The sequence below is a fragment of the Salminus brasiliensis genome, chromosome 8 (genome assembly GCF_030463535.1).
Source record: "Salminus brasiliensis chromosome 8, fSalBra1.hap2, whole genome shotgun sequence".
Classification (NCBI taxonomy): domain Eukaryota; kingdom Metazoa; phylum Chordata; class Actinopteri; order Characiformes; family Bryconidae; genus Salminus; species Salminus brasiliensis.
The window spans coordinates 14,409,219-14,430,650 of NC_132885.1; the positions used below are offsets into that span (position 1 = coordinate 14,409,219).

General features: G+C 40.8%; 1 protein-coding gene across 3 annotated transcripts in view; it reads left to right on the forward strand.

Annotated features, from left to right (window-relative positions):
• Window positions 1-248: 248 nt before the first annotated feature.
• Window positions 249-21,432, forward strand: part of fign (fidgetin) — a 56,477-nt gene continuing 35,293 nt past the window's right edge. The window contains exon 1 of one of the 3 annotated variants that reach the window (XM_072685724.1): window positions 249-401. Coding sequence is in view for 1 of the 3 variants with exons in the window: in XM_072685722.1 (XP_072541823.1) it covers window positions 1,579-1,603 (25 nt within the window). In the remaining 2 variants the exon portion in view is untranslated. Of the gene's footprint in view, window positions 402-677; window positions 727-1,302; window positions 1,604-21,432 lie in introns of those variants that run through there. The other 2 variants (XM_072685725.1, XM_072685722.1) reach the window with 2 other exon arrangements.

Consider the following 21,432-nt stretch of genomic DNA (forward strand, 5'->3'; position numbering starts at 1 on the left):
TAGACCTCGCTGTAATTGCTAATTATTTAACCCACTGATTCAAACACAAATGTGTAATGTGTGAGGAGAACATTAGTGTGTGTGCGTGTGTGTGTGTGTGTGATACCTCGGTGCACTGACCCCTGTGGTTAAACCAGCGTCGTCCGCGCAGCCCCTGCTTTGAATTTGGCTCCTCGGCAGGGCGCATGCGCAATCCGCGGCGCGCTGGCTCCTCCGTGCAGCAGCTGTTTGGGGTTTGAAATTCCAACATGGCAGAGGCAGCGGTCAGTCTTCCCCTCACTAACTTGGAATGGTTTCAAATCGCAAGCATCTGCGCTTGAGCCCCAACCGCCCGTCCGTCAGCAAGCCTGCGCGGATCGATGTCGCCCTAAAGCCCTGAGCTCACCCTGCCACACACACAGGTAAGAGTTAATCCGCCTCTTTCGACGATATTAACAGTTTTAAGAGAAAGAGGGAGAGAGAGGGAGAGAGGAAAAAGAGAAAAGGCATCGGGAGCTGCTGGACTACGGAAGGAAGAACACTCTGCCTTGTGCATGTGTGTGTGTGTGTGTGTGTGTCAGAGAGAGAGAAAGAGTGTGTGTTTCCTTCTCTTATCGCCCTGCTTAAACCGCCTCTCCGGATCGCTGCCGTGCACCGAGCTCCAGCTGCAACATCCCCGCGAGCCCCGAGCCTCGCTCCCAAACACAGGGCTTTGCGGGGAGCGTGAAAATGCGAGAGCGCGCCTGGGTAGGTGAAGTTTGACCCTGCTGCTTGTGTTGCAATTCACCGTTAGGGAAGGGGGGCTTTGCTAGGAAGTGTGTGTGTGTGTGTGTGTGTGTGTGTGTGTGTAAGAGAAAGAGAGAGAGAGCGAGAGAGAGAGAGACAGAGCGGGGTGGGGTTGCTCCAAACTTAACTTTCTTTGCACGGCTCGTGCAATATTACCTATCTGTGGGAAAATGCAAAAAAAAAAAAAAAAAAAAAAAAAAAAAAACTTCCAACCTCTTTTCTTTTTCTCCGTTTGCAAAACGTCCACATCTCTGTTGCTGTTGTGGCTGCATGGCTGTTTAAGGGCAGCAGGGCTGTAAGTCTATTTTTAAAGCTGAGGACATCACGCAGAGCAGAGAGCTCAGAGTTCAGAGCGTGGCGTTTTTCATGTCACTTTCGAGGCGATCAGCAGCTCGTGCTGTATCTCTGCTAGTTTGGAGCAGACGGTGGGAGAAAAACTGACATGAGCTTGCTGTCGTGGTCATGTGTTTCCCCCCCACCCCACCTCTCTCTCCCTCTCCCTCTCCCTCACTCTCTCTTCGCCTCTCTCCCTCTCCCTCTCTCTCTCGCTCTCTCCCTCTCTCTGTGTGTGCACGAGCCTCTCTCCTCTTCCACGTTATCCAAGAGCTTTTGTTGCTTTTTTACCTTCTCCTAATTATATGCATGTAGGTTAAATGAATACCTGACGAAAAGGCCCCCCTGTTTCACGGCGCTGAAATGCGATAGCGGAGAGGAGAAGTGGCCGTATTGAAAGCCAACCTTTGGAATTCCTCCCATTCTGCTGGTTTCCCCCCTTTTTCCTCCTCTCTTGTTTTTTTTTTAGCGGGGGCAGAGATGATCAGTAGCACCGGTGTTTATGGTACGTCTACTATCATTTTTGTATGTGTTATTATTTCACCGTAGAGTTAGCTACAGTTCTTCTTAGTGCATGCCTGATTTCAAGTAGTAGCCTAAGTAGTAAAAGGCGTGTGTGTGTGTTTGGACGTCAGTGACAGATACCCTACCTGTCTGAATGTTTTAAAAACGTGAAAAAGGGATGTTTTACTCAGTAATCCGATCTTTTCTGTGTAAATTAGTAGCGCTCGAGAAGCACTGGGAGCTAAACGCCGTAGCCTAATAAGTTGGACTTCAGCATTAATCGCATTAGCTTGTATTAGTCATAGTTGAGCGCGTGTGTTTTGTTGAAGGTGCTCTGTTCCTGAGCTACACGTCCCTTAAGCTAAATTTGGAGATGTCACGTTTGTTTATTACCTTTTTAAATCTTAAACCTTTATAAGATTGTATGCCAGCCTGTGTGCGTGCTGTCGTCAGCTCCCAACTCTCTAAAGTGCTCCATCAGAGCAGTGCAGTTTACAGCATTTCACATCAACAGAAACTGAACAAGCGAGAGCTGAAATAACACGAGCTGGAAATAACAGCAGGGTCTGGTGTCTGGTGTCAGCTCCTCTTTTAAAGCATGTAGTCCTGTTGTGCATCCGTAAGGATTTAAAGGAGCAAAAATGGAAGCATATGCTGTAAATTTACAGGAACTGTAGCTAAATTTGCTGTAACTTTAAATATCGTTGCTGTCCTGCAAAAACCTTGTGTCTCTATTTGGCTGGTTTTTAAGTTTTGACATGATGTGAATCTGGCAGTTGTTCTTTTCGTTGGTACAGAATTTCTTAATCAATGGACTGATAGAAATGCTTCAAAATGACTTGGAACGAAATCTTTTTACTTTGACTTCCAATCGAACGGAAAGAAGGTTTTCACCTTCTCCTGTAAAGCCGACATATTTGAGACACAGGGTTCTGTCTTTCAGCGACGATGTGCTCTTTAACTTGCTCTAGTACTAGTCAATAGTCAACAAATGGGTCCCTGTGTGTGTGTGTATGTATGAGATGGTGTGTGTGTGTGTTGTTTGTATTGTGTGCGTCACTTTTCTCCGCTTCCCGTACTTTTGTAGACTTTCTCAAATTTTCGTGTAATAATGTAGATGCTGTCTGTGCACCCCCCACCCCACCTGCATCCAGTGTTAAAAACGCTACTGCTCTCCGTGCACTCGCTGCACTGGTGCTGGAAGAGCAGAAAAGTTTAGCTGAACTATTTACTAAACGTGGACACATGCATTATTCAGTCTGGCCATGTTGCTTCATCCATCAAGCGCACAGAGCAGAGCTGTGCAAAAAGCAATATGCACGACTGGGAGCTTTGAATTTAAGAGGCCTTTTCCTCTGGACTTAAATGCAGCTGTGTGACGATTTTCTGACATTTCCTCTGACTTGCACTCTTTCTCTCTCGCTCTCTTTAATAAATCAGGCTTAACATGTGTGAAATGGCAGGAGGTCAAACATTATCCTATTGACAGTTGTTCCACTGTTATAACACAGTAGTTTTTAGTAGTACTGTGTGTGTTTTTTTTTCTCAGGCTACGCAGAGCTGGAAAGCAGATGCTCAGCTTGCTTTAACAGTAAAACTTTTGGAGTAATTGTGCAGAGTTGAAGAGTTGGTTGAACAAACATCAGCTTGCGTAGGTTTAAAAAAAAAAAAGCAGAAAAAATATTACTCTTAAGCGAGAATGGAAAAAAAAAAAACAACGGAAAAGATGCCCATCAGTAGCATTTGCATTTTGTTATTTAACCACACAATTAAAATCATCAGGCATGGACTCAAGTGTGTTTTCCACTCCTCTTCAGCCCTGAGGATCCATCAATAGAGCAGTGTACCTTTACATTTACACAAGCATTTCTATTGCGCTGAAGTGTTTTTCTGCAGCCTTTTCATGTTTTTTCTCCCTCTCCCAGTAAGCCATTAGATGTATGATACCCTGAGTTATTAAAGCAACGGCATGATCGGATCAGGTGAGCAGGACCTGCTGGCCTAATGTAGGAACTGTGGGAAGTGCATGGATGTTCTCTGATCAGCTGCATAATAGGAGTCAAACACATTTTAGGATATTAGCCTAGGTGTTGGTTGTTAGTGAGTCTTTTTGCAGTGGCTTGGGTGAAGTGCTGTGCTGTAGACTGCAGTGTGTTGGGAGGCTGCAGTGGTGCTGCTTGTTTAACACAGTGAGCGGAGGACGTGTGTGTTTGAGTGTGTGTTTAAGCAGCTGTCTGTGGTGCTAGCTCAGGTCGGGCTTAGTCCTGATTTAACCCCAGGCCCGGCTTTATCAGCATGTTAAGCAACATGACAGCGCCGCTCAATTCTTGTGATTGTGCGCGCGCATGTGTGTGTGTGTGTGTGTGTGTATGTATGTGTTGACATGAAACCTCATGTTGAGTTTTGTGGTGTGCTTGATGACAGATGCTGACCCCTCCCCTTTTCAGCACCCTCTTTGCTTGATGCGTCTCGTGTTGACATGCTAGAGCAGGCGGCCAGGCAGCCCTGGGGATACACACCTAAAGGAATACACACCGCCGCGCATAAGGCTCAGCTAGCCTTGCTGATGCTACTTTAGCGCGTTAATGGTTTTGTTGCGCGATAACTGTGACAGCGTGCGAACATGGGCTGCGAGACAGCTGTTCACTGTGATCATATAGGTTTTGTTTAGAATAGAAAAATACAGGTTCGCAAAAATTCCCAGAATTTTTGTGTGCTTTATAATGTATTCCAGAAATTGCAGGTAATAGTTTGGGAATTTCTTCTTTTAGAGGTTTTGTTCAGAATGCAGATAGAGAAGTTGTGTTGTGGCTGATCTCAGTTGACATTGACTGACAGCTGTTCATATTTAAAGAGCTCTAAGACTCGCATCAGTTTTTAATGACCGCACTATAAATTCACAATAGAGTGAAAACCCACTGGCCCATTCCCAGTTATGCTCACTTTATATTATACTCTGCTTTTTGCAATACAATCACATGCTCGAATGCCTAGGTATCCACCTTTATTTTGCATTGGAAAACTGTTGAAACAACATTTGTTTCTGAAATTATTATTGGAAATGCTGCAGTGTAATCATTTGAATATGGATGCATATGCCTTATTCACAGTCTCAGACTTCACTTTGCAAATTTGCACTCACACATAGTCTTGTTTACCTGTTAACAGTGGGTGGATTTGGATGATGAGGGTTGTAGGAGGCAGTGTCAGTTTTGTTCTGTTTATCTTTAAGACATGGATTGAGTATAAGGTGTGTAAGTGTATTGTGTGGGTTGTGTTTTATGACATGATTAGATAGAACTGTAAGTATTAGAATGGAAAGGAATCCGGTATCCAGTCCATTTTTTTTATTTTTTTTATTTTAATGAATCTGCATATTAATTAATTTCTCATTTACCAGCACTCACTCACTCACCAGTGTATCATCATTGTCACACACAAACGGTGTACTTTGTGGATTTTCACTTTTTCACATAATGTGAATCTGACAGTTGTTCTTTAAATTATGTCACAAAATACATGACAAATGAACCAATAGACTCAGGCTCAAACTGGGACTCATTTGGAATATTTTTTTTCCTTTGACTTTCATTGAATTTCTCCTGTAAATTGGAGATAAGTGGTCGTTGCCTGAAAAGCTAACATTTAGACGTATTCTGTGCATTAAATTCTCTGTTGTGGTCTTAAAGGGTAAATATATTTTTGGTGTTCTCAGGTCAAAATGGTCATAAAGTATAGGCAGTAATAAATGTTATATATATATATATATTTTTGGGGGGGGTAGGGGGGGGGTCTGACCCCGTTGACATTTTATCAAGCAAAAGTACTGTCAGGTTAACTCCAGGGTCCGATTTAGACTTGCATAATTGCTGCTGTTTTAGTGCTGTATCTGTTTCCTTTATACTCATTTGTCCAGTAGTTTGACTGAATGCTCAGTGTTATAAAAAGCCGGCATGCTCAGTATATGTGTGTGTGTGTGTGTGCACGCTAGGCGTCTGAACGCCACCGTCCTCTCGGGATTGTTTGTGTAAATGAGACTGACAGTTTTTATCTCAATCTAATGGTGACAATTAAAGGAAGCTTCAGACTAAGTCGGCTCGCTGGCGGACGAGCACCTTGGGGGATCTCGGGGGCTGTTTCAAATTGATGAAACACTCATCCGTACAGACGGATACATTTGTCAGTCTCTGTAACAAATCTCATTCACTTCCCCCCTGTCTTCATTCCAGACAAAGCCTGGCTCAAATGAAATCAGTACCGGGTTGTCATCTTTAAGCAAATATGTTAAGTGTTGTCTTGTGTGCTTTTCATCTGAAAACGGAGGAAAACCCCAAGGGAGAGAGACTCATGCAAATACAAATCCTATTTCTACAGAGACAGAGAAAGAGGGAGAGAGACCCTGTAACCTTTCTCTCTCTCTCTTCCTCTCTCGCTGCCTGTCTCTCTCTCTTTTTCTCTCTCCTCTGGCAGCTGGCTGTGTTATCTTTGTGTGTTTCTGAGTCCGCTGTCAGTTCTCTCACTGATCTAAGTTGGGGCGCATTAGAAAGTGGTTGCAGCTGTCTGTTGCTATACCGAGAGACGTGTGTGTGTGTGTATGCGCGCACGTGTGTGTGTGTGTAATGTGTGTATGCTCTGCTGCAAAGATGAAGGACCTCGAATCCTTGACATGCTCCCTCTGCTTCCCCCTCCCCCAACACTCTCTCTCTCACACACACACACACACACACACACACACACACACACTAGCTCATTTAGACACATACTGTCTGTCGGCTCCGCGCTTCTTTTTTTCCCTCCGTCCTCTCGGTGACTGACAGCATACAGGATGGATGTTTTTTAAATGCATATTGTCCATTATCTGTGCTATGTTGCTGTGCTCCGGCTGCTGTTTGCACGCTGTTCCGCTGTCCGATCAGAGATTATCTCCTGAGTTGTGGAGCCGAGCGGAATTTTCTCCCACTGCTTCAGGCCCAGCGCTCGTTCTAACCCACACAGGTGCTCTAAATGATTGTTAGTGAGCAGCGGTACACCAAAGTAGCAGTTACAGACCATGACACAGGTCCTCCAACCATGAAATTTTGATTTTACAGAATAAAGAGAAAAGAATGCTATTGGGAATCAATATACAATCAATGGTCAATATACCATTTGTTCTAGCTTTATAACCATACAACAGAGAATTATAGCAATATTGAATGCAGTGGTTTATTACTGCGCCTGGAAGTATGAGGCCTTAAATATTATTGGCTCTAGAACCTCTAAATACGAATTTTTAAGTGGTGCTGAACACAACATTTCATAATGACAAAAAAAGAAAGAGAAAGTTGCTCACATCGCCCTAATACGCTTGAGCCAAAAAAGAATGGTCTGGTGGGAAACTGGCAGAGATACAAGCTCACTTTCCCAACAGAAATCTGTGAATAAGGGGTTATACATGTTTTTAACTGTCAGTTATATTAGCACACACCAAAATATGGATTCTTTTCAGAGTAAATTGATTTTGTGCATAATAAGATGCTTGTGTAGCTTAATTCACACCAAACGGTGGTGTTGTTGCTGGTTGTGTTCCTAAGTTTCAGGAATTTTTCTAAGGAATAGCTTTCTACTTTTTGGCTATCCAGGCTGTTAAAGGACAAGCCTTAGGTGATGATTTTGATCAGATCTACTATTTTGGATGGATAGATAGATTCTTTCTTAATCCCCAAGGAAATTCAATAGGACTTTAGTTTTTTTTTATTATTTAGGTTTTTGTGGATTTTTTGTGGAAAGTAAAATTGGGTGTGTTTTCTTTCTAAAACGTATTTTGATCAGCAGCAGCGATCCGTATCTAACGTATCTGACTACTGAGGGAAGCGCTGAAATCCGCGGCAGTAACTGTGATTGACAGATCACTGTAAATGTGTTCCAGTGCACACACTAGCCTTCCATTCATTACAACGAGTGGCGGAGGCAGCACAGGCTGACAGCATCATAGCCACGGCAATCGCGTTAAGCTGACATCAAGATTTGAGCTGTACTCACATTCCTGTCTGGGATTGTTCGCTTTTCCACAATGGAATTTGAAACAGGCGAGGAGGTGTCAGAAAGGCTGGCGTGTTGTGGTAGTTTTGCGCTAATCATGTATCGTTAGCCACGGTTTTATTTGGTCAAATGTGAAACTCTAGACTGGCTGTTTTCTTGGTGGTCTGTATCCCAGGATTGTAAACCGACATGTTCTGTTTCGTCTTATACGTTTGGCAGATAGACATCTGTAGTGATGGACTAGACAAGGTCTGAGTAGCAAAAAAAAAAAAAAAAAAGCTAGTGTTCTTTCATGTGTTTTACACATGGGAAGGAGTTGTTAACACAGTCCATGTTCTTGACACAAGTGCTGTAGACCATTAAAATTGAACATAAGCAAAGACCCTAGTGCCGCTTTCTCTTTTCTCCTGCCGTCTCAAACAATGAGCTGGTCCTCGCCGGAGCTGTCTCACTGCCCATAAAGCAAACAGACAGTGCAGCGTCTGTTGGGGATTGGTTTAGAATAGCCAATCCCCTGGTGGGCAAAACTAGGTTTAGCAGTAATACTTTTAATCTGGCCTTCTACCGAGATCCTCCTGCATTCCCAGCTTTGTGTGAGCAATTAGCATACCCCCAGTGACAGGAGCAGAGACGGCTACCTAAATCACTGATGACTTCATTTCTCTGTTTACATTCTAATTAGACATTATAAACTTTTTGATTCTTAATGGCCTTTATGAAGGGGGATTTTATCCTCTTTAGTTCAAAGGAAAGCAAGGGGAGGGAGAGGGAGAGAGAGAGACTGTCAGGAAATGGAGCTTTTATTTTGCTCTTCACACAGCTCAGCTTGCCATGAAAAAAACACCTTTTTTTTTTAAATATTTTTGAGATCAAAATAATTATTTTTTTGCATTGACCTAGAGTGCAAGACTGGTGGTTTTTGAATATGCTTTTGATGCATGGCCAGAAATGCTGTGGGTTTTGCCAATGATGAATACCCGTGCGCTAAGGTTTTGTGAATTAGGTTTCCGAATGACATTGGCAGCTAATCACAAAATGTTCTAATAGCCGGAGAGTGAAATCAAAGCTGTTTCAGGGCTGATCAGAGGGCAGTTTGAATTTCTGTCTGCGCTCTCGCTAAGATAGGGTTTCTTTTAACCCTTGTCTCATCCTGGTCCTTGCCATTTGAAGCTGTTCCCAGCAGTTAGTGGAGATTTTGTGCTTCTGTTTGCTGCTTGTTTGCCGTTCCTGTGAAATGTGAAATTGAATGACTTGAGTGCAACTCCACAGGACCTGCCCCACAGCAGAGCAGCGGTTTCTATAGAGTGCAGAATATCAGGGCCGCAGATGGATTGTCCGTGGCCGTCTGCCGCTGCAGGAATACGTGCTTTTATCATTGAACAACCTTGAAAAACGAGACGTGCATTTTCAGTCCCCCTTCAAGGTGTTTCGCAGTGCACTCCAAGAAGTATTTCTATGACTGCTGAAGTGTCTGGAAATGTAAGAAAATAAGAAATAACATCAACAACAACAAAAAAAATCAACACAATGTTCGGCAACTCTGTGGCCTCTGAGGCTATGCATGCAACAGGTCCGGTTTACTGTTCATACAAACTTGCACAGTGTTTTACCCGGTTATCTGGTCGGCATCAATGAATACAAAGCCTTTTCTACCCTTTTTCCTGTAGATTGCAGTTCTGCTCATGCTTGGTCAGATAATATTTCCTCAGATCCAGCTGCTTTTGTGTTTTGTCTTTAATTTGGAGTGCAGTGTTCTGGAAAATGTGGAGGGTTTTAATCAATGTTAAACTGTAAAACAGTCCTTGTCTCTGCCCAAAGGGTGCAGTGTGAAACGTCACCCAGTTCCGTCCAACAAGCAGCACTTACTTTTATTACAGGGTGCTAAAAACCCTTCGCCGCTATTCATTTATTTGATGTTTCTTGACATTTAAATTCATCGGAAGCCTTGTAAATTACACTAAGCCGGGGAAAAACATGGCTTTAGAAGATCACAGTCGTTCTGAGCTCAGCTTCGAGAGCGAATTATATCATCTAATGAGAACATAAAATTGTAATTAATGTATTGAAATTAGCCTCTGAGAAAAATTGTCCATTGATATGCACGACAGAAAACATTCATGTGCTTGAATGCGAGCACCAATATTTTGGCCGCCTTTTTCCCCCCTTTTCCTCATTGGCGTGAAAAAAAAGAAGGGAAAAGCGAAATCCTTCAGGAATGATGAATTGAGTCTTCACGTTCAGCAGCTAATTGTCTCAAATTGATATTTTGATGTACTACTAAAGATCACATAAAAGCAGTCAGATCTTAATTAGGATGATGATCATAGGGAGATGTGTGCTATCTACCGCTCGGCGCTGCACGCTAACTTCCCAGCGCTCCATTCATCCTCGGCGGGGCCCGGCTGGCTGACAGGTTGGCGAGGTGCCAGGGATTGACGGAGGGAGAGAAGCCGGGGTGCGGTGGAGAGGCTCCGTGTGAGGCCTGTCTGAAGGACTGAAGGCAGGGTGCACGCAGGATTGGTAAAGGGTTGGAGGCAGCGAGGAGAGAGAGCCTTGGTAAAGTGCCATGTAGGTTTAAGGTGTCAGGCCTGTAGAGGGAGGGCTGCCTGAAGCATCTGGAGCCTCAGAGGGAGGTTAGCGGTTAGCGCACACCATTGGTACTCGAACACTTGAAGCTGGCGGTAGCCGGCTAGGGCTCGGGGGTGCTGGCAGGACCTTTAGACCAGTGTATACTGGTTTCTGGAAGCTGTCCCGGGATATTTGTAGTCTGTGAATTAGAAGACTGGAATATAGAAAGCGATGTTATGGAAGCTGTGTAACCTTTCATTTGATCGCCGAATGCTGTTTGTTTCATTGAAACATGCTAAGCTGGATGCTTGCGAATATTTCAGTGCAATCTCCTGCTGATAGGCCAGAGTTGTTGGTCCACGATCGCTGGCCTGGCAGTGTTGCAGAGGTTTACTCGAGAGCTGTGGCTGCACCAGGGCTCTTGGCTAGTCGTCTGGCTGGCGGCTCTGACTGCAGGCTTCTAATGTTGGCTGGTGGGGAGACGGCCGGCACTAATGATGGGCCGTAATGTAATTATCTCATCTCAGCCGTCTGCGGAGCAGCACTTTTCAGCTGTCGTGCTCACCGGCACACCGCTGACCCCAGCTCACCCCTGCTTTTTACTGCCCCCCTCCTCTTTCCCCGGCATTACCCTGCCGCCTCGGCAGAGCCGCCTTAATATGCGGCCTCTGTGGTGCTATTTGGGCCTGTGGCTCATATTCCTGTTTGTGTCGGGGTACGAAAAGCTACTGTTATATCAGATGTGTAATAAATTGCATGCGGTTTATACTGTACCTGGCTTTTTAGAGGCTTCCTGATTATTACGCTGTAGAAGGTGCTTTAATGGAGTAGTAAGGAGCAGTTGTATGTCTCGGGTGTCAGTCGTATATTATTGGCTCTCTTCTTGTCATGTGGGTGGCTGCATTTCATGTCATACTGTTAGAAAAGGTACTGTAACTTTTCTGTTGTAAAAAAGAGTCATTAAAAAAGCTCCGCCACCGTTAGCTTCTAATCACACTATACAGTCTAGCATTTTCTGCTACTGATAACATAGATTTTTATATTTTAAGTTACTTAAAGATATACAGTAGTACTCATATTGATATCTGTATAATTGCAAATATATGTATATAATATTCAATTTGAGATTTAATGACATATTGATTGTACTCTGGAACATATCAGATATTTGCATCGACCCACAATGATTAATTCCTGAAGTTCTGGCATTTAAAACCATTATAGTGTAATACATGATGCACTTCCATAGACTTTACATTTAACCCTGTTTTGTATGTATTGCTTAAATATACTATAAATGTAAAGACCCAAGGAAATTGATGGTCAATATTACTTGCATGTGCTAAAATCCTCATCAATTATTAAAGCAAATCTGCATAAGTGAATGCCACATAAGCTGCCTGTCTGCCCGTGCTCGAGGACTGCCCTTCATGCATGTCCTCCAACTGAGGTAATTAGAAAGTAAATGTGCATTTGATGAATTTAATTGTTGGAACTGCACTGCATGCATTTTGTATATATCTAAATATTCTGATTAATTCAACATCAGGGATGATGCGTGCTGTTGCACAGACTGCCCCCCCCCCTCACGCTTGTGCTGGATAAGCAATGGCATTGTCCACCAGGGCACACTTAAGTGTCCTACTAATGCAAGCTGTTACATTTTTTAACCATATATTAGTAGTTACTAAACAATGAGTTATCAGGTTTGTGGGTCAGCTGATTAATGTCATTAACATTTAGGGCATAGGGAGGTCTAGGTGTGCAGAGACCTAATGACCGTTTCCTACGGTCATAGATGTGTTCTTATTTCAACCCACCCTGTTCCAGGTCTCCTCCAAATACCACCACCCTTATCCTCTTCACCCTCTCTCTCTTGAGCTCCTTCTGTCTTGTATCTCTCTTGTATGTCTGTTTTCCTTTTTGTTATCCTTCTCCCATCTCCTGTCTCGGTTTCCTCTGTTCCTCTACTGCCTTCTTTACCTTTTTACTTTTTAAAAGAAGTGCTGAAACTGACCCTGTTTCCACATTCGAAAGTCAAAGCAATTTGGTTTCGAATGAGCCTCAAGGTTTCTCTTAATGAGATTCTGGTACAAACCACTATATTAGGTCTGACCGGTATGGATAAAAAAAAAGTGTGTGCATGTACATGTATATATACATGTGTGTACAATACTGGGCAGAAGTCTTACTGTAAGTACTGTATATGTGTGTATGTGCTTTCATAGCATATATATATATATATATAGTTCATTCACTGTTAAAATTATTGAACAAAATAAACAAACTACGATTAAAAAGTGCATTCATTTGGATACCCTACTAAGTCAGTACTTTGTAACACCCTCTTTAGCAGGTATAACAGCTTGCAAGTGCTTTTTGTAGTCAGCCAGGAGCCTTTCTGGTCTTGTTTTTTTATTACAAATTTTCACCCCCTCTTACTTGAAAAACGCCTTTGGTTCTGAGATATTCTTAGAACAGTCTAACAGGCACAGTATGTTTAAGATCTACCCACAGATTTTCAGTCATACTCAAGTCTGGGGACTGTGAGGGCCATTACAAAAGCTTTTATTTCTTGAAGTAGTTTATTGTGGATAATTAGGTATGTTTTGAATGATTGTTATAGAAGCCTGCATCTTTTCAGTCTCCGTTTTTTGACTGCATTACGTCCAGACTTGTCATGTTGTTTTACAAACTTCAAACATTGACCTTTGTTGTGAAATTGCAGATGTAAAGTTTTCTTCTGATTACTCTATATGAGCAATGCCGCACAATAGAACTGTGCATTTTCATCACTTGTGTTGGTTAACCCTGCCGTCCGGCCGTAAGTGTCATTACACTAATAACTCCTGTTATGAGAAAAATCACTGTATTCAGTACGGGAGAGTGTCTGAATAGAACTTTATAAGAATCTGTCGCTACTGATGTTTTTAGTCTGTGATTACATGTATCATGATAAATATCGTGTATCACAAAAAAAGCTTTAAATATTGTGATATAGTATTTTTACCATATCGCCCAGCCCTTCTGAGTAATATACCTTAGTGTGTAATAAGCTTTGTACATAGGGAGATTTGTAAATCTGGTTCTGATTTGCAAAAAGTACATATTTTTACAAATCTGAACCAGTGAAAACCATCTCAGTGCAACCATCTCCATTTTTGTCTGTTTCTAGTTTTCTCCATCGTTTGAACCCTTTAGCTTCTCTGTACACTGTGTGAAAAATTCTGGATGAATAGATCAATAGAAATACCCTAAACTACTTGGATTCAAATAGTTTTCCATTTTTCCATTGAATGTTAAGAACTGTGAAGTTGCCCTGTTTTTCTTTGGACAGCGACAATATACTGTATGTTTATACTACTGTGTTTATACATTGAAAAACAGGAAAAGTGAATGTGGAATAAAACAGTTAAGAAATGGGAATTCCGTTCAAGTATATCTGAAAGATGAGGCTGAAGTTCACATTGCATGGGCGATACACAGGAGTCTCAGTATAAACTGAGTGACCATGATCTGGAAATATTGGCCTCTGAATATTTTACAGTGTTAAAAGTTTTGCATTTAATACAAGTGAATGTGTAAGTTAAATATTCAACATTCAACTAATTATTTGAAATATCTTTTTTATATTGATATGACATAGTTTTACAGTAAAATGTCAACAATATGTTTTTATATGTTTTATAACATTTCATTGCTGACTATTTTAGACTATTCCTCAGACCATTCTCTTTTTAGTTTAGTTGTATTTTCTTTATTATTATTATTATTATTTAGTCATTTAGTGCTGTAGTTATGTTTAAGTCATAAATCATCAAAATATGTATGCATTAGAAATAAACAAGTTGATATGGGGCTTAGACAGTAGGTACCAAACAATACAGAGATAGACAATCCTGAGAATGATTAATATTAAACAGTGCAAATACTGAGGGTGACACAGAGACATTAAACATTAAAAAGTGCAGTTTATAATTTATGAATTAAGTAAAGATAAGGAAAAGGAAGCATGTACATATTTTTAAGATACAAAATTTTATTTCGCTTGTGCCCCAGCTGAACCCTTGAAAAAACAAAGAATTATGAGGCATAATTTTCTCAGCGATTTTCAACGTGCTAATAAAATATTTATTAATTACTCTGTTTATTTTTTTCTCTTAAAGATGCCAAGTGGATGGGTGCCTTCCTCTTTAAGAAACGGCAATAAAGGCTTGTTTAGAATGTGGCCTATATGACTGTTCCTTTAAGTGTCCACATGGAATTAGATTAATTTAAAAGAGAAAGAGAGACTGAGAAGGAAAAAAAAAAACGAGTGCTCATAAGGAGTTCAGCATCATCCCCAAGGTTTATGAGGGCTGACGCCTCCTTTGTGCTCATTATCAGCAGAAGACCTCAGGGAGTAATGTTGACTTTGCACCATCCAAAATAGCAGCTCCAGAAGAGAGCCATGCTCCGTGGCTCCATGCTCACCTGCTCCACTCGGCCCTCAAGGGCCAGAGAGAGAGGCTGCAGGTGGAGGCCAGGATCTAGATTATTGCTATGAATTAGGGCCTGGTGAATACATTGTTAAGATGGCATTTACAGCATTTTTGTTGGTGGTGGTGGTATTGTCGTGGTTGTTATTCAAATCGTTTATTCACAATCAAAACAATTATTCAGGTTTGTCATAGCAGAATAAAATAGTTGTCAGAGGTGGGCAATATGACCATGTTTTGTTGTATCATGATAAATAGTGTTATTGTGGTACACAAAATAATTTTTGAGCAATATAGTGGATTTTGTCAGTGCTTAAAGAACACTGACCAACTGCATGTTTCATTACAGAAATTCTGTTTGATATTATCAGTTAAAATTCTGATAAAAAAAAAAAGTATTATTATCAGCCACAAAATATACATATCGGTCAGGCCCTATGACTTTCACGTTTTGACAACACAAGCATATTCTAAATGAAAGTCACTGGTTTTAGGTATGGGTTAGTATTTGGATAGCAAATCTGCACAACTTGTGCATTTTCTCTGACTGTTAAAGTATTGCAAATTAAAATGATGAAACTATCTTTCAATATTCTGATATAATAGTTTTACCGTATCACACATTCCTGCTGCACTCTGAAAACATGAGTTTGTTATGGCTCATTTATTATATCAATTATTATAATCCCCAAAGCTAACAAAAATATAATGGGGTATCTTCATATCATGATATATTTGTATAATATTGAAATGTTGAATTTTGTCAATATCACCCAGCCCTAATGCCCACTAACTGCATCACAGTGATAAAGGCTGAACTGGCAAATCTGAACCCAAAACAGACACCAGAATTCAGTGTCGCTCCTCCCCCACAGTATTAATATATTTAGAAGAGTCTATTTGATTTTGGGAAATTGAGAAAATGACATACTTGACAATTCACAGTTGAGAAGTGAAAATCATAACAGCCAGATGAGCTCTGTTTAATTACTGACATTAAATTCTTAAATCTATGTCAGAAATAATATCTTCTGACCATATCGGCTGTCAGACTTTTTAAAAAATCAGTATTGCTGTCACCCACAATATTTTCAAATCAGTCAGGCCATACTATGAATTTCACTTTTTACATTAGTAATGAGGCAAAGCAGCTGAACACTTGTTTGGACCATTAGTGCGGTTCTTCCCTAACTTTATTTTTACTTGTTTTAGGAGATCTGGCCCATATAAACCCCCCCACCCCCCCACTCTATTCTCTTCCCTCACCACATTTCATCCCCCACATATTTTTAATGTTCCCAAAAGCCTTTTACCTCTTTGTTTCCATTATTCATTCCAAAAGTTATGTAGCTTGGAGGCCAGGGGGGGTGAAAAATAATTTTGTGTCTGACGAAATTTATGTGGAGCTAAGTCAGCGCTTTATGCAAAAAAACCCCGCTCTGCCTTGGGAGAGTGTGGGGGTTGTGTAGGAGGCCCGAGCATGCTCATATGTGTGTGTGTGAGTGTGTGCGCGGCAGGCTTTTGTGTATGTGTGTCTGTGTGTATGTGCGGGCCTGTCATGCTGTCACCGAGTCCTAATGCCTCTCCCGAGGGGTACCTGGAGGAGAGGCGTACCCAGTCTGGCTGCCTTTAGCAGGGCAGCGCGCTGACACCGGCTGCCCACCGAGACTGGAGGTGTCACTGCATGTATGTAAAGCAGTGACAGATGAGTGCGGACACGCGGGCTGCAGGATCCAGTGCGCTGAGGAAAATTCTGCTTCTCATCTCCCTTCACATGCAACTAGAGCACTGACAGAGCGAAACAAAACAGAGGAGCCCCGCGCATTTCTCAAACACACACACACACACACACACGTGCACTCGCATACATGGTGCTAGGGGTGGGCGATAGGCCGATATGCTATCGTTACTGGTGGACGATATGAAAATATATAGGTATCATCAGAACATTAGCACTGGACACCTGCATTCTTTATTACTAAATATGTTTAGAGTAGAGGACCCACATTGGCGTAGCTTGTTACCAGTTTAACATCTTACATACAGTATTACTGAGAGCATAGAGGGTCCAGTAAGAGCATGTAGTGATGCAGAATATGTGAAATGTTACAAAAACAGCTGGATTCTATTAGTGTATTTGATTAAAGAAATTCATAAATGTTACAATTCAGTGTTCAGAAGTGACAGAAAATCACTGTTTAACTGCTGAAATAAAAAAATCTAAATCTAACCCATTTGTTGACTATTGACTACTACTGAAGCAAGTGAAAGAGCATATCGGTCCCAAAATGTCAAAAAAACATTCTTACGTTTCATTCTTACGTACGTCAGTGTAAAAAGATGTGATTCATTTTGGGGGATTTTTATTGGTCCGTTCAATTTTTTCCACCACAAACATTGGCAAAAAGTGAAATATGGCTAAAAGGGAGATATAAGGTTTTTGTCAAATAGAGACTTATAAATATATATATATAAATATATAACCAAAAGGGGTTTCATGGTGGTTCTTTGCTTCTCGTCTGGTTTTTGGTTTTTAGCTAGTAGAATTGTATGTAGTTTTTCGAATAAAAGAGGCGCTGCTCATTCAATCTACCGTAGCTCGTTTAGGAAGCAAAAATATTGAAATATTGAGGGTTATTGTGTTAGTGTGAAAATGTCAGGTATGGTGATGTTATATTTGTCCACATTGCTCACCCTTCCGCGCCGCAGTGCTCAGAGCATGGCCCCGATTCAAAGCCATTTTTTGACTAAAATCTTGCTTACCGGCACACAGATTTAGGTAGAGTTCTCTCGTGAGAAAAGGGCCATGGTGGTAATTGCAAACGAATGAGGATTTGGCGAGCAGGAGCCTCGGGCAGTGTTTCTGGGTCAAAGGTCACGGGGGTCAGTGTTACACTCTCCGTAGCCTCACTTCAACCCTCTCTCTGGAAATAGAACCTGCAACGTCATACCACCTCCAGCACCGTGGAATACAACCTCCTTTCTGGCCTTAGGCTGTGTGTGTGTGTGTGTGTGTGTGTGTGTGTGTGTGTGTGTGTGTGTGTGTGTGTGTGTGTGTGTGTGTGTATTTCAGCTCATTCCACTCAAGTGTTTAGGTGAAGAAGAGGAGTTTCGTAATTCCCAGCATGTTGAAGCAAAAAGAGTAGGCAGTATGTTGCAATATTTCTTGAATTTTTCAAGATTAAATTGTGTATATCCGAGTGTGTGTGTGTGTGTGTGTGCAGTGGCGTTGTGATGTCATGAAAGTGATGTGTAGATCTGTCATTAGATTAATAGGAGAGACCGAGAGAATCAAATCTTATTTGACAAAGACTCTGAGCTTACAGTATCTTTGACATAATAAATGTTGTAGTAATACTAATTAGGTGTATAGAAGGTATTCCAAGTCATTAAAATTTGACGCAGTGTACAGAACAACTGAACAACTGCCAGTCGCCACACCAAACACTCAATACTTTTTACATTCTGCGACGCTGCAAACAGTTCAGTACTTGAATGCAGGCATTTCATGATCTTTTAGTACTTTTAGTTCTTTATTTGAATAAGCTAGCATAAGGTTAGAGCTGTATTTGCTCTATATTCTTAACAAAAGAGGAGTCAGAAAAAGATGTTATAAAAGATTTTTTGCTTCCTAAAGAATCTGATACAGTTTTGTATTTTTGCAGCGTGTGAGTGTGAAGAGCTTATTTTTTAAGTTTGAATAACATCCATGTAATGTAAGTGTTCTCTATGTGTATTCTACAAACAGACTGAAATAATCAGGTGTAACCCATTCTGTGTCTGTACTGTAAAAACAATTAGTTCCTTCACTTAAAGGGTTAAAATGTTAGTGATCGAACACTAAACATGTTAAACATATGTTTTTGTGTACCTGTCATTTTATTTCATTCATAAGACACCAGTTATTTTCACAGTATTAAACACAATATAATAAAGTGTAAATATTAATGTTAATATAAAAAAAAAACATTTTAAAATGTAATATTCTTTCTGTTTGCAATCTAGTAAACTTTTGTTCTTAGACTGATGAATGTTGCGATACCTCACTTGAAATCACTATCAAATTCAAAGCTCTGGTGACAGCACAGCTGGTGTAGTTCTCTATCTTAGCAGTTTGGCTCTAAAGCTTTGGACAGGACAGTTTCTCACTGAGCTTCACAGAGGACTGAAACACGACAAAGACTGGTTGAGAACAGAAATGCTTATTGTCTATAGAGTAAGGTAAAAAGGTAACACTGTAAACGTTGATCAAGGACACTGAGACCACCATTAACACACTGAAGGCATGATGGAAACATTTAAGGATTTTAATGGGGAAAAGGATACGTCACAGTTCTGATGGTAACTTTGTATAATAATTTATTTTAAATAAGAAAAGCTGCTTTATTCACTTTAGTGCTTCATTTGTCATAAATTTGCTTTGCTTTCATCTTTCTTTCAGCTTTATAGAATTTGATACATTGTTTAATATCGCTGAACATTCTTTAAAATTACTCTCCTGATCTGAAGTAATGAAGATTATATTATATATTGCAGACAGGCTTGGGCTAAATTAACCACTGCATCTTCCTGTGCCCAGAAGACCTTTTCCACTCTTCCATTTGGTTTCTACAATGAAAAATAGATTTGCTGTAGGTTAAACATAAGCAAAAAGATATATATATAATCTGTGTATGTGAGTTATTGTGTTCATGTTTAAGGGAATCAAGGGGTCATCTCTGTGTGTCTGCAGTGTCTTTTTTTGTGTTCTTCTGTTTCTAGTGTCAGAAAATGATGCGTTATTTTTAGCGGCTTGCGGCACAAGAAAACGATTCTCATTTGAGCAGCGACTGACCCCAGGTTGTGTTTATTGATGGGTGGGATTTGTTCCTTAATAGAATTGTATCTAATTAATTAGCTTTTAATTGAGAGAATACCGAACATGCAAATACAGCACATTCACATTCAGTCGTTTCTTAACTGCATAAATAATTGTACATTCATTTGCACTTAATGGAAGGTGGCCGTTCTTGAAGGCCTTTTGTGGTTTATTTGAGCTAGTGATCAGTACCTGTGTGTGTGCGTGTGTGTGTGTGTGTGAGAGAGAGAGAAAGAGAGAGAGAGTGGGATTCACTCTGCATCATACAAAATCAGTACGCTCAGTGGAGCAGCAGAATGCCAGTGAATGTGAAGTTAAAGCCTGTTCAATATCAGCACGTCCTTGTGCATTGTTTAATGACAAATTACCACAGTCTTACTGTAAACTAATTATTTTCCTCATTACACTTCTTATAGCAGGTGAAATGAAGCAGAGAGGAACATACAGTTGTATGCAAACATTCCTGTTTAATTTACGTTTGTTGTTTTTGATGTTCTAACTGAAAATATGTGAACAGATCCTCTACAGAAAACGCTTACCATATACCACATTTACCATATTGAGACAAAACTAACATAAGAAATGTGCTGTAATATTTGTATGTGATACAATACTTTCAATTCAACAAATGAACAGCAGTTGGGCAGAATTGTGTTTTCCATCGAGGATGTGTAATTTATCTAGAAAACAAACAAACAAACATTTTGCCTGTGAGCTGTATTATGAGATATTGTGGTAGAGCTGGGAGATAATGATACAATTTAACACATTGTGTTATTTTTCAAGTAGATCACAATATTTCAATGTAAGATAATATTTTAGTTAATATTAATAACCCTAATGAGCAATGTCTTAGAAACTCTGGATAGCTTGTTTTGCACTGTTTTATTACATTCTGTACTCCTCTACATAGACCATAGGGGTAACACATTTAATTTTATTATTATATTTCTTTTATTTATTGATTTCATAATAACCAGGAGCACCTGGTTAATTACATCCATTGCACGTAACTGTCACCTATTTTATAATGCTCATTATATATTTAATTATTAAAAATATTGCAAAGTTAAAACATAATATAATGGTATTTTAGTATTGTGATATCTGTCTAAACAATGTATCGCCCAGCCTTTTTACCTGTGCTGGTAGCGTAGTGGGTGAGGGGTGAAGCACCTAGTTTATTCATCGGTTTCATATTTTTTCTCTTAATCATGACAAATTGACGTACCTCTCTTTTTATTTCACACCCATGTTTCTGCCTCACAGCTTCTCCTGTCTCTCTTTAAGAGGCTCTCGTTTGTCTTGCATTTGTTCTCTCTCTCTCTCTAGCTGTCCTTCAGGCCTCACTCCAACTAATGCTTTCAATTTACTGCCATTAAGACAGCCAGTGAGCCGCCTCAGCCGCCGTAAACCCCGCTTTGCCTCCGTCACGCGCTCTATCTGGGGAAAGAGCAACAGGACCAGGAGCCAAGTGGCTTTATTTGCGATCTGTTTCACGCGCAGGAAAGGAAAACTGTGCTTGATCAGAGGAGAGCGCAAAATGTCAATTTAATATTCATCCACTTAGAAGTGCAGTAGTGCTGTCAGTCGGCGTTTACTGCCACGTGGCTGGGATGTGAGATCTGCTGTGAACGCGGGCTGACGATGCCTTTATGGCTCTTAAATAGAGCTGAAAGTGGCGTGCAAATGAAAGCTATTAATATTTATTAACACTCTGGGCCGGGAGGTTAAAAGCAGCATTTTTGTTTGGCCGTTTGATTTATTGTGCTCTTGATGGACTACCCAGCTGTGGCGTCGAAGGTTAGACACACTGACGTAGCAGTCACGCGGATTCCTGTGGTCATGCTCTTATGGAAACATCACAGTCATTTGCACTCGGGGGAAAATTCACATTATTTACAC